General features: G+C 48.5%; 1 protein-coding gene across 3 annotated transcripts in view; it reads right to left on the bottom strand.

Annotated features, from left to right (window-relative positions):
- Positions 1-13,596: 13,596 nt before the first annotated feature.
- The window catches only part of LOC126537722 (uncharacterized), a 55,046-nt gene continuing 52,631 nt past the window's right edge, over positions 13,597-16,011 (bottom strand). For all 3 annotated transcript variants that reach the window (XM_055074476.1, XM_072287536.1, XM_055074477.1), the window contains one exon: positions 13,597-13,817. In XM_055074476.1, the coding sequence (XP_054930451.1) occupies positions 13,693-13,817 (125 nt within the window). In that variant the 3' untranslated portion in view covers positions 13,597-13,692. The remainder of the gene's footprint in view (positions 13,818-16,011) is intronic.

The following is a 16,011-nucleotide window of genomic DNA, read 5'->3' as shown; positions in this document are numbered from 1 at the left end:
GCAACGAAAGGCAATTAACTGCAACGAAACGGCAACGAAACGCAGCCTTAGGCTGTGTTTTCGTTGACAGCGTCATTGTACCTTCCTTGCGAATGCCTGCTTTCGTTAGATTTCATCTACAAGGGGCGTTTATTCAACATGGCCTTTTGGCCAATATTAGGGTTAGTTAGAAACACATTCGTACGAGATTATTACTTGGCTGATTGTGTGACTCCACCGTCATCAGAACGTCGTGGCAGAATGCCGCTGAAGAAAAGCCGTGCCAAAAAAACAACACACAAATTTAGTCATGCTCATCTAACTAAACAAAAGTGGCCACGGTGAGAACTCGATCTCTGCCCCACCGCCAGCGCTACCGCTCCGTATACGAGCGCTAACCGCTGCACCGCCGTTGCAACAGGCGACAGTGCTGAATATCTTTGAGGCTGTGGATGTGATTGGGCCATGCCTTGAGGGCGATACACCAGATGGCGCACAATAGGAGTGGTGCCACTGCCAGTGCATTGAAATGTTCATCGTCCGAAGTTGAATCGTTCGCATCGACATCATCAGGAGAGACAGCAAAGCATGACCGCAAGCTCCCGTTCATTGCCGACCAAGTAAGAAACCGTCGCAACCCAGCGAAATGTGCGAAGCGAACAGCTGCAGCGAAGCAGCGTTCACCGCCCCAAGTAACGCTCTCGCATTTATACATAATAATAATTGCTAGGGTGCCCCCATAATTATTGTAATAGTATATATATATAAGACTATTTAGACATCTGAAATATATGTCAAATATACGAAGTGGGATAAATATTCAAGCGTTTAGAAGGACATCATGGTGATTCAATTGTAATCATGACAACAGCTGCACCGACGTCCCTATGGCAATGCCCTAGAAAGGATACTCGTGGAAATAAACTATCTGGAATGCCTACACTTAATCCAACACCCTAAAATTGTCCTTTTAATGCTGGAAAACTGGAAAATGAGAAGTGCTCTATCGTCTCATGATCTCTGCAGTATGAAAGCAGGAAAGAGGGCGCCAGACCAGATCTATGCAGTCAATACTTTGATGTAGGCACTCGAAAGTGCAATTTCGTAAGCAGGACTTCAACTTTTCTGGTGAAGTATCCACTGCAAGAGAAATTTGAGGTGTTAGTTATAAGTAAAAATTCTATTGTTGGGTCCAATATTACAATTTGGGTCCAAAGTTCTGCATGAATATGGGTGTAATATGCCTAGCAGCAGTTTGCTCCTGCCTGGTCATCTTTTCTTGGGTCCGCGCTGCGAATGCCCGAGCCTCAGGGCCACTTTTCTTCTTCGTTACATTGTATTGATCCATAATAACGACATTTCTATCCGCATGCGTCGTGCGTGAGCTTTATGATCTCATTGCGATGTTATGCAAACGTTATCTTGAGTCCAGGTAATGTCAACAGTGTTCCAAGAAAACTGGCCATCGAAGTTTCTAAGGCCAGGTCGGTAGCGTAAAAATGTGTTGTTTTAGGCCAGTTGGTTCTGTGACCTTGTTAAACACTACGTTTCGAAGTAATACTATGCACACGGTTGCGCTGTACTAAGACATTGACGCACTGAGGCCGGAGTCTTTCCACTTTTGAATGACAACGACGAAAAAACAAAGTTGCACTTTCACGTGAAAGGCAAAGCATCGATTGCGATAGCAAATTAGTGGACAGTTATGCGAAGTAAAGATACTAATAGCGCTTTATTGCCGTGTAAACTTGCAAGCATGGGCATTCGAACTAAATGACCAAGCATAGTGTCACGCGCCCAAAAGCAAACATGAACACATCTCACTCAATAACGGCGGAAACTCGCGGTAATAACGCTGGAGTGAGAAAGCGCGGAAGTACAAGCGAGCGAATTGACCTTGTGCCGCGTCTCGCATCAACGCGAACTAAGCTGCGAAAACACAGCGCGCGGCGGCCTTTATCCCTACAGCAGATGGCTTTCAAGATACAGCGGCCCGCGCGGGCGCGAGCGGCTGCCCGCAGTAGAACGTGTCCCTTGTGTGCGTTAGATTGAGCCGTGGTCGCCGACTTGAAATTGTACGCTTTCCCTCATACAAACAGGATAGGGCGCGCGGCGACCATTTTATCGCCATTGAACTTAGTACGGAATCTCACGCCGACAGCGACGCCGACAGCGACGCCGACAGTAGAAGTGCGCCTGGAGTGTCCCCCTAATTGTTATCGCACTAGAAAAACAAATAGGGTGAATATATTAAATGCACTGAGTCAGTTGTTACTTCCTATATGCAGAAAGTTATACGCAGATTAATAAATTTACCAGGACTTAGACATTTTTGTATCCCACTGCTACAGACAGTGTGCTGGCACAAGTGCCGTTCGATATCAATGCAATGTGGACTGCTTTGATAATTTCTCGATGCATGTGGTCTCTGTGCGAGGCAATGACGGTATTGGACTGGCAAGCGCACCTCGGGCAGTGCGCTGCGAGCTTAGCAAATGGTGATGATGTTTTACGAGCCAGTTCTATGCATTCACGCTATAAACTGATCTGCAAAATGCTACATCTGTATACAATTTGAGTGTAAGTAGGCAAGCGGTTTAGCTGGAAAAATCACGTGTATATGGCGTACCTATGTATGCCGGAGCGGGGTAAGGGGGGAGGCAGCAACAGTAAATTTCTGTCGCTATCTCTCTCTATAGAAAACCAGTTTTCAAGAGTGGTGTGGGATGGCACAACAACGACTAAGAAGTGTGGTGCTTATGCTGGTGTTATCAAACAGTCAAGGTGAGACCGGACAGAAGGAAGCACATGGTGGGATAGAAGTTGTATAAACTGGGATGGAATGCCTCATACAGGCTGCAAGATGTTTCAGTAGGTGGGTCTATCTTACTAAATAGTGGGCTCCTCATTCTTGGCGAGTTCGTTTTAATAGGTTAGTAGGTTGACGTCTCACGCTGCCTTGGCGGCTGCCTATAAGCGAAGTGAGCGAAAAGAAAATGGGCTCTTCGTATGGTGTTTTTAGGTGTCATTGTGGTTAGGACTTACGAGGAAGTGTGGAGGGGCAGAATGAGGAAGAGGGAGTAAAACGAAAAGAATAAAGGGGTAGACGAAAAGGCAGATAAACAGTGCCAGTTACGCTTACCTCTCGCCTAAGAGACGTGAAGGCGAAAGCCTTGTAAGGCTATCGTAATTCACCTTAATCCCCTTAATCAACCATTTTCCGCCTTAATTAAGCTTAATCCACCCTAATCCGCGTTAAACCACCTTATTCCTTCTTAATCTTGCATAATTCAACTTAAGACACCCTGATCCACCTTATTGCTCCTTCATTCATATTGTTACGAATGATGTTTATTTACAGGGTGAAACGAGATCCGAGATGGAAGCTACAGGCTAGGCCCAGCCGGCGCAGAGCACCCCGAGATCACGCGCGCACACCCTACTTCTGCTTTCTCTGCCTCAGTCGCGCAGTGCTGCGACATTTTCCGCGGGGGCAGACGAAGCTCGCTGAGCGAGTTAAAGGGACCTGTGATTGTACTGCTTGAGTCTGGCCACGTGAACAACTTGCGTCTCACGTGAACGCCGATTACTTGCCGTCACTTTGGCGACGACATAGTTCACATCACTCAAGCGGCTGAGTATAACGAATGGCCCCGTGTAAGTGGCGAGAAACTTGCGGTACAATCCCTTTTTGCGAACAGGTGTCCACAACCAAACATAATCGCCGGGAGTAAAGCTGACGGGGATATGCCGCGCATCATAGCGAATCTTGCTGTTGCCTTGTGAGGACAACGTCCTAAGATGCGCGAGTCAACGTGCTTCCTCAGCACGACACAGAGTTTGGGCGATGGAAAGATCTTCTTGGTGCGATAAAGGTAGAATAGTGTCCAGAAAGCTCTGGGGGGGTGCGTGCGTACAGCAAAAAGAACGGCGCATATCCAGTAACTTCGTGCTTGGCACTATTGTACGCGTACGTTACAAAAGGTAAGACGGCGTCCCAATTCTTGTGGTCAGCAGCGACATACATTGATAACATGTTGGTAAGGGTTCGATTCGTCCGCTCCGTGAGGCCATTGGTTTGCGGGTGGTAAGGAGTGGAATGCCGATATGCAGAACCACAAAGCCGTAAAAGTTCTTCAACGACGTCGGCGGCGAATTGCCGTCCACGGTCACTGATGACAACCCGGGGAGCGCCGTGACGGAGTATGACGTGGTGCAACAAAAATGAAGAGACATCTGCTGCAGTGGCGGATGGAAGTGCCGCCGTTTCCGTGTAGCGAGTAAGACAGTCTACGCATACAATAATCCAGCGGTAGCCAGCTGACGTCTTTGGGAGCGGGCCAAGCAAGCCGATGCCGACTTTTTCAAAGGGTAGCGTCGGGGGCCTAACTGGTTGTAAATAGCCTGCTGGGGCCGTCGTCGTTTGCTTGTGGCGCTGGCAAACAGTACAGCTGGCGACACACTGTTTCGTTGTTTTCCAGAGCTTGGGCCAGAAAAATCTCTGTCTAAGTCGGTGTAGTGTGCGTGCAAATCCAAGGTGCCCGGACGTGATACCGTCATGCATGGAACGAAGGACAGCAGGGCGCAGATTTTCGGGCACAACTAGAAGCAATGGGGGACCATCCGCCGAGTAATTTTTTTTTTTACAGCAAACCATTACGAAAAGTAAACGGTGTTGTTCCTGCTGGCTCACGTGCAGCTGCCCGTAGGGATTTCAAGGTAGGGTCGTAACGTTGCTCGCTCTCGAAGGTACGCAGGTCTGGAAAGTCGGAAGAAATGGAAACTAGGTAGTCATCGAAGTCATCATCCTCAGCTTTAGTGTGAGGCGAAGGGAGACGGGATAGGCAATCAGCATCCGTGTGACGGCGCCCGCTCTTGTAGTTAACGGAAAAGCTGTACTCTTGAAGGCGCAAAGCCCAGCGGGCCAACCGACCAGACGGGTCACGCAGCCCAACCAGCCAACAGAGTGAATGATGGTCAGTCACTATCGTGAATGCGCGGCCTCGTAGATACGGACGGAACTTCTGAATGGCGAATACGACTGCTAGGCACTCGAGTTCAGTAACGGTGTAGTTTGTCTCCGCTTTTGTAAGTGTCCGACTAGCGTAGGCAATTACATGCTCACGGCCATCGCAGAGTTGAACAAGCACAGCGCCAACACCCGCACCGCTGGCGTCAGTGTGCAGCTCAGTTGACGCCTCCAGATCAAAATGCCGCAGTACCGGTCCAGAAGTCAACAAAAATTTCAGCTGTTGAAGCGCCGACTCGCAGTCAGCAGTCCACAAGTATGGGGTATCTTTGTGAAGGAGATACGTGAGGGGAGAGGCAAGCTGTGCCAAATTCTTGATAAAGCGCCGGAAATATGAGCAGAGGCCCAAAAAGCTTCGCGAATCTTTCACCGTTTGTGGCTGTTGGAAGTCGCGAACCACTGTTATCTTTTCAGGGTCTGGTCGTATGCCGTCTTTGTCGACCAGAAAGCCTAGTACGAGGGCTTGACGCTCACCGAAATGACATTTCTTCGAGTTTAAAATAAGGCCAGCTTGCTGGATACAGTCAAGAACGATCGACAGGCGCTGATTGTGCTCGTGAAATGTCCGGCCGTAGATAATGACGTCGTCTAAATAGCACATGCAAATTTCCCATTTGAGTCCATGGAGCATAGTATCCATAAATTGCTCGAATGTTGCTGGAGCGTTGCATAAGCCAAAGGGCATAAGGTTGAACTCAAATGGACAATCAGGTGTCACGAAGGCTGTCTTCTCCTTGTCTGAGTGGTGCATGGGGATTTGCCAATATCCTGACCGTAAATCAACAGAAGAGAAATACGACGCGGAGTGGAGGCAGTCGACGGCGTCATCTATTCGTGGTAGGGGGTACGCGTCTTTCTTTATGACGGTGTTTAGGCGGCGATAGTCCACACAGAATCTCCGTGAGTTGTCTTTTTTCTTCACTAGGATCACAGGAGCAGTCCAAGGGCTACATGATTCCTGGATCACTCCTTTCTGTAACATTTCTTCAACCTGCTCGGCGATTACTTTTCTTTCTGAAGGTGAAACGCGGTAGAACTTCTGACGAATTGGCGTTGCTTGCCCTGTATGGATGCGGTGTTGCATACGAGACGCCGGTGGTGTATGGGACGCTCGCTGGCTTTGAGCAAAATCAAACACTGTGGCGTAGCGAGTGAGCACAGCTTCCAGCAGACACTGCTCACTAGAAGACAGCGACTTGTTAATCATGCGCTTAAAGTCAGCAGAATTATCATGGTTGGAATTGGGGTTGAATTTCTTTTCGGCAGTTGACATTTCGACCGTTCCGACGCTGACAATGGCTTGCTCATCAAAACTTGCCGCTTTAAGTCCTAGCGGCAATGTTATGGATTGGGTCGAAACGTTCACTGTCCACAAACGAGTACACCCATCAGTGGTGACAACGAGGGAGCGAGGGACTATCACATTTTTCTTGAACGCATTGTTACAGTCGGGCTCGGCTAAACCACAACAAGAACCTGTACGAGGGCGAGAAGTATTCACAGGTACAAACATTGCAGTCTGATGGGGCAAACACACATCTTGTGACACGGAGAGAACGTCCGCGGCATCACTGGTGCTATCTGTCATTGAAGTTCGTGCGTCGCGGCGAAGAGAAATCGCGTCACTTCCACAGTCCAAAGTTGCCCCCCACTCACGCAAGAAATCAATTCCTAAAATAATGTCATGCGTTGTACGTTCAAGCACAGTAAATTCACTTCGAATTGTCTGGTCCCCTATCGTAACTGAAACAGAACAGACCCCAAGTGGGCGTAACATTTCCCCACCAACTCCACGAAAGGTAGCGTTCCGATCCCAAGAAGACATAACTTTTTGTCCAAGACGATTTTTGAAGGACAGGCTCACAACAAAAACTGCCGCACCGGTGTCAACTAAAGCAAAAGCACTCACATTGTCAACTAAAACGCACACTTTGTTTTTAAACAATTTTACACAAGGGGGTCTTGATGAAGATGAACATATTGCGGCCTCACCCCCGTCGGTCGCACCAGCTAGTTTCCCAGCGGCGGCGGTGATAACGAGCGACGACGAGGTGATGGAGAGCGTCGTTGTCGTGTCTGTCAGTGGTGGTGTCAGGCTGCGATCGGAAGCGGGGGAGTCACTGCGATTCGCGCGTCCCTGCTGCAGCCGCTGGAAGGAACTGGGATACGGCCAGGGCTCGTCAGCGGTCACGCGGGGTGTGTAGGAATTAAACCGTGGAGCACGCTGCTGGCGGCGGTGGCAATACCTAGCAATGTGTCCAGGCACACCGCAGCTGTAGCAAATGCGGGAGTCGCGGCTTGTCGCGGGTGACACCGGTGACATGGGTGTTATGGGTGGAAACGTACTCTCAGGCTGGTTGTAGGAGGGAAGAGCCCGCGAAACAAATCGTTGTTGTGCATCTTGTCGGCGTCCCAGACTTGTCGGTTGCGGTGGCAAGTTGCTGCTCTCCTTACGATCAGCATAGGTCCTGCGAGGTTCTCGGTAACTCTGAGGTGCCAAGGTGTCCGGTGGCACACGAGAGCGATGATCAAATGCACACTGATGGCACACATGAGCGTCGTCAACAACTTTAAGGCGTTCAAGCTCTTCTTTAACCACTTGCCGAATCACCGAGGAGATGTCGTCGTGGGTTGGGACGGACACACTTGCAATAGTAGTAACGTTGTCCAAGCGTCCAAACTTTGGCCCAATCCTTCTCATTTTCAGCGCTTCAAACGCCCGGCAGTGTTTCCTCAGATCAGACGGAGTCTGCTCAGCCTTCTTTTTCTTAGAGATAGGGTCCCCGAAGCACTTGGTGAATTCTTCTACAAAATTGTCCCAGCTTGTCAGAACGCTCTCGTGGTTTTCAAACCAGACGAGCGTGGTTCCAGCGAGAAAAAAAAAACCACGTTATCGAGCTGCTTCGTAGTGCTCCAGTGGTTGTGGCGACTCACTCTGTTGTAGTGTTTAAGCCAGTCGTCGACGTCTTCGTTCGCCTTCCCCGAAAAGGTGGGTGGCTCTCGCAGCGGTGTCCAGTAGCCAGCCTGACCTGCGTGATTGCTGTCTGTTTCGCCACAGGTGGGGTCGTCACTGCCTTCTCCGGAATCGGCCATGTCTGCTGCTTGTGGTCGTAAACCGGCCAAGCGCCTACTCCGTCGGACAGTTGGTAGAGCTGGGTCATCCAGGATCGTCCAAGATTTACCCCGCACCTCCACCAAAGATGTTACGAATGATGTTTATTTACAGGGTGAAACGAGATCCGAGATGGAAGCTACAGGCTAGGCCCAGCCGGCGCAGAGCACCCCGAGATCACGCGCGCACACCCTACTTCTGCTTTCTCTGCCTCAGTCGCGCAGTGCTGCGACAATATAACTGAAGCTTAAGCTACCGCAATACACTTTAATCCACCTTAATCAAATCAATAATGAGGTGTTAATTAAATTTGTTATTCATTAATCATCTCCTATACACCGGTGCACATAGTTTGGTTCACTACTGGCCTTCCTTGGGTCACGTGATATTTTCTGTACATCACAACGTGACCTTGAAACATAGAGATATAAGGCTTTCGCCTTAAGAATTCGGCAAAGACACTTATGGCTGCTTACGTGTGGGGATGCGAAAGCATTAGAGTCCTATTGGTGAAATGCCTTTTTTTAGGCGTTCCTTGTCTGCGCAAACTCTCGCCTGCTTTTTAACTGCGCCACGGTAAGGTCAAATGAGAACGCATCAAGAGTCTTAACGCTCTCGATTACGCGCGAGGAGTTCATAATTCGGCGGATCGTTCAACGGACACTGACGCTTTCTAATTTATACACTCATTTTCTACTCTCATCACGTGGTGCCCACTCCTACCTATTGGCTACGCCGCCACGTGACCAACGACGCACGAGCCAGAAGAATGCGATCTGACGTGCGTAATGATGCACGCACTAGGCACACATTTAGTCAGCCACAGCTATGGAGCCGCTGTGGAGCCGCCGTGATTTGAGGAAGCGTGCTCGTCTCGCTGCCCGCAGGCCCGTGCTCGATTCCTACCCTGAGAGAAACTCACGCAGTATATCTTTTCAAAGGCATTAGTTTGTTTTTTTACAGGAACCTTTCTGAAAAATTTGACGTCAACGTGTTTTTACTCATTGCTGTCGGTGATTTTTCGTACCATTATTCGGTCATGCCGCCGAGTGCAACCCTTATCAAACACACATTAATATGTGTGGTTGATCCGCCTGTCATAAAGATCGGTAGAGCACGAAAGTGAAACGTCTCTTCCCAGAAGCTGTTGCTTCGTGAACTCATGGTCCGCTGCATCCAAATGCGCACGACTTGCGCCATGTCGCACCGTGTTGAAGGTTTGCTTTGCGCGCCACGTCTCGTTGGCGAGCGGCATCCGGCTGCCGAGTCGCTTTGGCGAAGATACGAGTATTTTTGTCTCGCTTCGTAGTTTCTTGGGTAGCCAGTCGAGTTGGGACGCGCTCGGGTTCAAGAATGCGGGTGGAAATGTTCACAGCGTGGGCCGCGAACACGCGCAGGCGCGACTCTCGCCGGACCAAAGCAAAGGTTTGCCCGTCGATGTCGCTGCCTTTTTGCGCCGCATAGCACAGTAGTTTTCATGGTGTTATCGCAAGCGAAGCAGTAGGCGGCGTCTAAGCACTACTCATGCAGGCGGAAGCTGAACCAAGGTAAGTAAGCATGGTATGGAAGCTTCCTTAGACACACTCACCTTCAATATGTGGCAGTTTATCGGCGGTTCACGGGGCTTAGCGTCATCTCTGTGAGAAGGGAGCACTTCCAGCGGAATAACAAATAATGCGACGCCAAATCCGTTAGAAAGAGAAATGACGTGGTTTTCTTCTCAAATGCACGAAATTTTTTTGTGTTGTCCCGCCATTACAATTGCATATTCAAGTTCCCCGATATTCGACTTGATGGTCGTCCAAGCTTTAATCGCGGAAAGCGATGAATTAAAAGGTCAGCTGTATAGGTGTCGAAATCGTACCCCTGCACAAAACATACTTTCACTGGAGGTCGGTGAAATCTTTGGGTGTAGTGTGCTGGTCCCATCGTGAGACGCCAAGCCCGTTGGTCAGCGCAGTCGCCCGAAAACAGCTAAAGTGAACAATTACCTGGTGGTCCTAATTCACCACTTTTGACTGAACAAGTTAACAAACGATGAAACTACAAGCGCCATCAAATTCAGAGAAACGCCGACAAGAAAAACCATACAACATGAGCGGGAGGGGGGGGGGGGGGTCGTATTATAAGAGGTGAGCTTTACGATCGTGCCTTTCTCCACACTTAAAGAGATAGATGCATTGCAAGTGGTAGCGGCGTCAAAGCCCCCTCTTATGGTGGGCGCTGAGAAAAGGTATTTGTTGATAATGACAAAGTCAAAAGTAGCTTTTCTATTTACGTCACGCTCATCTACAATTGAATAGGAATTTTATGTTCCTTGAATTAATGTAAATGTTGTTCATTTTTATAACAAACGCATTTTTCTTTCCCACTGTTTCTTCCCTGCTCGCATAGTCACACTTCAATCGCGGCTGCCATAACCACCCTTCCTGATGTCGGTGCCAATTTGGTCTGAACGCTTTTCGCTCGAAGCTTCGCGACCCATTTGGATCGACCTTAGCTGCACTCTGTAGGTGACGAGTCGGCACAGGCTAATTGAACGTGAAAGTCAAACCATGTTCGGCAACTGCGTCTTCACCTCAGCAGACGGCCTACAGCGCCTATACTAGGCTACATCGCATTGGAGCCTCCGCTGATGTGAGACTACCGAAGCGCTCACTGTCAGAGCTCGTTAGCGTTATGGCGAAATATTTCGCTTCATTTCTTATATATGACGGCGCCATTCCTGTCAAGGGAAGCTTATTTTACGGGCTCGCGTCGACGTCACATCCGTTAACCTTGGCGTGGACCTTGGCATATAATGCTTTCATGTTAAAGAAAGAAAAGAAGGTGGAGACTCCGGGGTAAACACGAGCGGCCTGATAGAACTGGTCACAATGTACTTCACCGACGTGTTCTTGCAGTTCCGTTGTGGCTAAGTGGCAAGAGACACCTGGAGGACGACGAAGTGGCGTCAAAAAATGGAAGCGCGTCCACAGCGGCGCCTGAATCGTCCACAAGGGCCAGACCTCGCTGCACGTGCGCTCGTGGCGCACCAAAATAATAAATCAAGACGAAACCAACGTATAAGGAACCGCCGCAAAAGAACGCTCAGGGAATCGGCAAAATTGTGTGGCTCATGCGGCCTACAGAAGGCGAAGAGACAGACAGATGGAACTGAGAAGCGTAGCAAGGCAGCCCCGTTGGCTTCGGTCGGACGTCAACCTTCTGTGAGCCAACTGTGCAAGGGACCCGGTCGAGCGCCAACACATGACGGAACCTATACACGATGCGTCTTTCGCTCCTGTCAACCAGCCGGCAAAGCAGAGTCTGCGAGAGCTCGCCTGTCGTACACTTGATCTACTGACGCAACACCAGCCAAACTGAGTGCGCTGTGATAGTTGCTCTGAACGCTTTGCAGGGACACTTGCTCTTGCTTTCCCTATGCCCTGCGTCCTTGTATTATGAATGTTTGAACACTTGTTGATGAGTGGTGATTGTTGTCGTTTTTTCCTTAGGCCCTTTGCAGGCATCTTGGACTTAGAATTAAGCTTTCTCCCTGAACCACATCATAACCATGGCATCTCCGACAGAACTTCCTGTCTGATTTATTAAGCGCCACAAAATATGAAGCACTACAAAAGAGCGCCCAGGCAATCGGCAAAAAACGCGTTGCTCATTCAGCCTAGAGACGGCGAAGAGACCACGTCGGCAGACAGACGAAGCTGAGAAATGCAGCAAGGACGACGCGTCGACGTGGGTCGGATGTTAACGTTCGGGAGGCCAACGGCTGTCGAAGGGCCCGGTCGAGCGCCAACGCACGAAGGCAACTCTAAACAACACATGTTCTGCTCCCGTGAACCAGCCAATGGTCCAGAGTCTGCGCGAGCTCGCCTGTGGTCTCCCGTAGTACAGACCACCAGCCAAACTATTGAGTGCACTGTGGTAGTCACTCTGAACGCTTTGTAGGGATGCTTGGCTTCGCTTACCCCATGTCCTGTACCCTTGTACTTACATTTTGTGTGTTTGAATAGATGCTTTGCGCGGTGATTCTTGGCGTTCCTTCCTTGCTGCCATCAAAGGTGTCTCTGATTCACAAAATTAAGCCTGCTCCCCGAACCACATCGTAATATCGATCAATAAGGTACGCATGGAAGCGCGCAATTCAATAGGGTTTTCAATGCATGCATACGCTTGACTTGCAAATTGAGTGGCTTCATGACGGTGGTTCTCTATTTCAAGCCTATTGTAACGGTTAGTTGTTGTAGCTTTGATTCTCCAGTAACCCATCGAAGTTAAATGAATGTGTACAGCGCAAAGGTAAGGGGGGGGGAGCTAGTTATCGGGGTTTAGGCTCACGAGCAGCACCATCGTAATGGGATTAGTGACTCGCAAAATACCTTGTAGACGACAGCAGTTATGTCTGTTGAACGAAAAATGATAAAATTAGCCGAGGTACGTCCCTGAACAATAATCTGGCATGGTGAATTGGCCGAATACTCAAATGGCTGGGACTGAACTTGTGTAATGGTATAGAACGGTATGAATTTGCTACACCAGTGCACATGATATTTTAACGCGTCAAGCTTCCTCGCTCCTCTCTCTCTCTCTCGCGTAGCTTCTTTGGGGAAATCCGCAATTACAAAAGGCATGACAGATGTTGATGGTCACGCCGTCAAAAGATTTCCCCATCACAGCTTTCGCTTGACATTATTCAGCGACACGATCGGGGTGCATAGGTGGTATCGCGACATGACATTGCGCCAAGCCCTTTGTGGAGGACCAGATGCTCATTCAAAGATCGTCGTTATGCGGTGAGCACCTGAGGCGTAAGAGGGAATGCCCCAGCAAACTCAATGGCCCCTGTAGCAGAGCGTGCGCGTTCATCAAGCTTTGTACGCCAGTCCTGCGCTCGCTCTCAATTCTATCATTCATGGCGGTGGCACAAATCTGATGTGCACAGGGTGTTGTGAGTATTAAGCAAAAGGTCTTTAATGTTTATCTCAATATCCAAAATTTTTTTCGCCAGATATGCTAACTTAGCACATGAATGAAAATATAACGCCACGATAACCATGGGAGGAGACCGCAAGCTTTCTCGTGAAAATTCACGTCAAATGAGAACAAACGATAACGAAATACAATGCCACCACTTTGTTGAAGACACATCGTAGATGCGGTTTGTCCTTCTTATTATAGCATCTGCGTTGAATCGGCAGCTGCGTAGCTACATGCCAAGCGGTGTCCACCGTCCAAGCCAGCGCCTTAATTTTTCTTGTGCCTGATTTGTTTAGTACTGTTCGATAATTTCACACGCCTAAAATTGTGGTATTGCGCATTTGTGTTTAACGGTTGCTAAATAAAGTTAACAACTTGAACATGTAATCTCGGTTAACAGAAGAGAGATCGAAATAGATGGAAGATGCTGTACATAAACGTGCATTGTTTCGAAGTGCCTCCACACAACGAAGAAAAAAACTGCTATTCTATATTTGATTTAATAAGTTCTTTATTCTTTTACATGAAAGTGAATATCTTAGGCATGAAAGAGCGTGAAAAACGTTTTGCGAGTCAGCGTTGCTCTGGGCCCTTGCTACTGCACACGAATGCAGCATTTTTCCCATTTAATCTTGCAAGTGGCGACAGGGTACGGAACACCATAATTGCGGCATCCGTTGCGGCATTTTCCTCCGAGTTTGGAGCAGTTTCTCGTTTTTCCTAGAGGAAAGAAAAGCATTGCGTATTTTGCATTAAGGCGTGATAAAACTCTACGAGACGTTCACAAGAAAGTCAAAGGCGCTATGTCAGTTTCAAGTTAACGGAAGTCGTGGCACCCGCATAGTGTTACGAACCATTTTGAAAATTAGATCAGACATCACGTTATTTGCGCTGCAATTTCGCCACTGATTCATATAAATTAATCTTCCGTAATTTAAGCATCGTTCTTTTGTAGGCCATGGAGAACACGCATTTCAATGCTTAATTCACGAGCTGACAACCACCATGCTCACAACCATCTGTACGAGTTGGAGTCAATGCTCGGGTAGAATATTTTTTTTCAATGAATGTTGGGCTATAAAGATGGAGCTTGCGCGCCAATTCCAGATCTCATCTCGTTTGGTGTCACCGAGAAATTTCGTTCCCGAGTTGGTATGTTTACTTTACTGCAGCTTCATACGTGCAGGTTGCAGGCGCTGCAGGTCCATAAGCTGCGGATTTCCTGGAAAGCCATACATAACGTTTGTTTTATTTACCTCATTTTCTCTTATTCTGCATAACAACAGTGCCCATATTTTTCAACTGGGACGTCCGGGATGTAGACCAAAGTACAACCAAAACAAGTTTTCCAGCACAGGCGAAGTCCTGTGAACCTTCAAATGGTCTTGCAAGGTTTCCATGTTTAGCGCACGTCCAAAGAGTCGTGTAAAAAGCAGAAAAAATATCAGGATGACAGTAGACGCTAATGCTATTAGCATTGAAGCACCGGAACGATACACCGTATTGCCACTGCCAAAGAACGTTATGGATGAGGCGTGTTGCGTAGCTGGGATACTCTCTCACGCTTCCGTCTGAGCACACGCCTACATAACCCGTGACCCAAGTTGGTGTCACGAAGGTTTATTGCATAACTGCACATGCCGAGGGGAATACACATAGTGACCTTAGTTGGTCCGACGGTTGGTTCCGACCCCAATTCAGCACTGCAGCCCGATGTTCCACCCATCAGACTACAAACTATAGCCGAGGGGCCCAACTTGGTGCGCAAGTTTCTGGATCAGGACAAATCGAGATACAAAGAGACATACAGACAGACGTAGCCTAAACTGGGTGAAGTTCGGAAAAACTACCAATCGCATTAAACTAATTCTATAGATATGCGTTCACATGGGCTCTGTTACTGCTGTTTGATTCACCACAATCGTTCACGTCGAACGTAAATAAGGTATTATTTCCAGGTTTGCAGTATTCAGTTCCGGTGCGTGTAATAAATCTCCTTTCGGTCTTATTGTGTCAGCGCACTCCCGGGACCCGTTTTTTTTGCTAGCGCGGGTGATTCCTTCTCGCAGCATCTTTCCAGAGCCTCAAGCGTGAAGGCCGTGTTTTTCACAGGAACAAAGTCCTTGACTGGGTTCCTAAGCGCCAAAACAACCCGTGTTTGACAAGCTCTAGTACTTCGCTTTTGAGTTGGTCGTTAGAAAAAAGGATGTCTGATCTATTTACCCAGAGTCGCGCATATCTGGCTCAGTGCGGAAGGCATTGCTACTTTTCTAGTTCAGTGCAGTGATACGATGCATTACCCATGGCAATGACTAAGCGCGGCTAGGCGCTTGGTTGAAGTTGCTCATTAAAACCTTGTTAGAACAGCATCTGCATGATGGTGAGTGGCAATTTCTTTGAGTGCCAAAGAAACAAGATACGCTACGACGAGAAATCCGTCAGCGCTACCACTATGGGTGAGGAACCGCCAGTCCCCTTCTAGCTTGATCCACGACGCCACGTAGAGAGGAATCGGCGAAACGCATCTTGTCGTGCCTCTACTCCGGGTCCCGTCGACTACTTCTCCTTTGTGTGGCTAGCGCTCACCCATGTCTAACCTAGCTAATATTCAGTACTGTTACTAATATATTCAGCGAAAGAAGCTGTTTATTATTTCTTTCTTTCGCTAGTGAATCATTTGTTGTTCGATTAACAAGATGAAGACGCTCTGGGCGGCTGCGTTACCCACACATATATGTGAAGTACAGCTACAAGACATGGGTTTGGTAGTTCTTTTCTAAAAGACGCATATGTTCGCCTTCCCTGCCTGAATCGTTCGCATCATATGGTACCTGGTGCACTTAGTCGCTGCTGAAACATCCACATTTTGAAGTGCTGCGCTATTCTGGGAGCATATTGCAGATTGCACATAGAT

This window comes from Dermacentor andersoni, chromosome 4 (genome assembly GCF_023375885.2).
Source record: "Dermacentor andersoni chromosome 4, qqDerAnde1_hic_scaffold, whole genome shotgun sequence".
Classification (NCBI taxonomy): Eukaryota; Metazoa; Arthropoda; class Arachnida; order Ixodida; family Ixodidae; genus Dermacentor; species Dermacentor andersoni.
The sequence above is the reverse complement of the archived record's forward strand: the minus strand, read 5'-3'. Positions and strand labels throughout refer to the sequence as shown.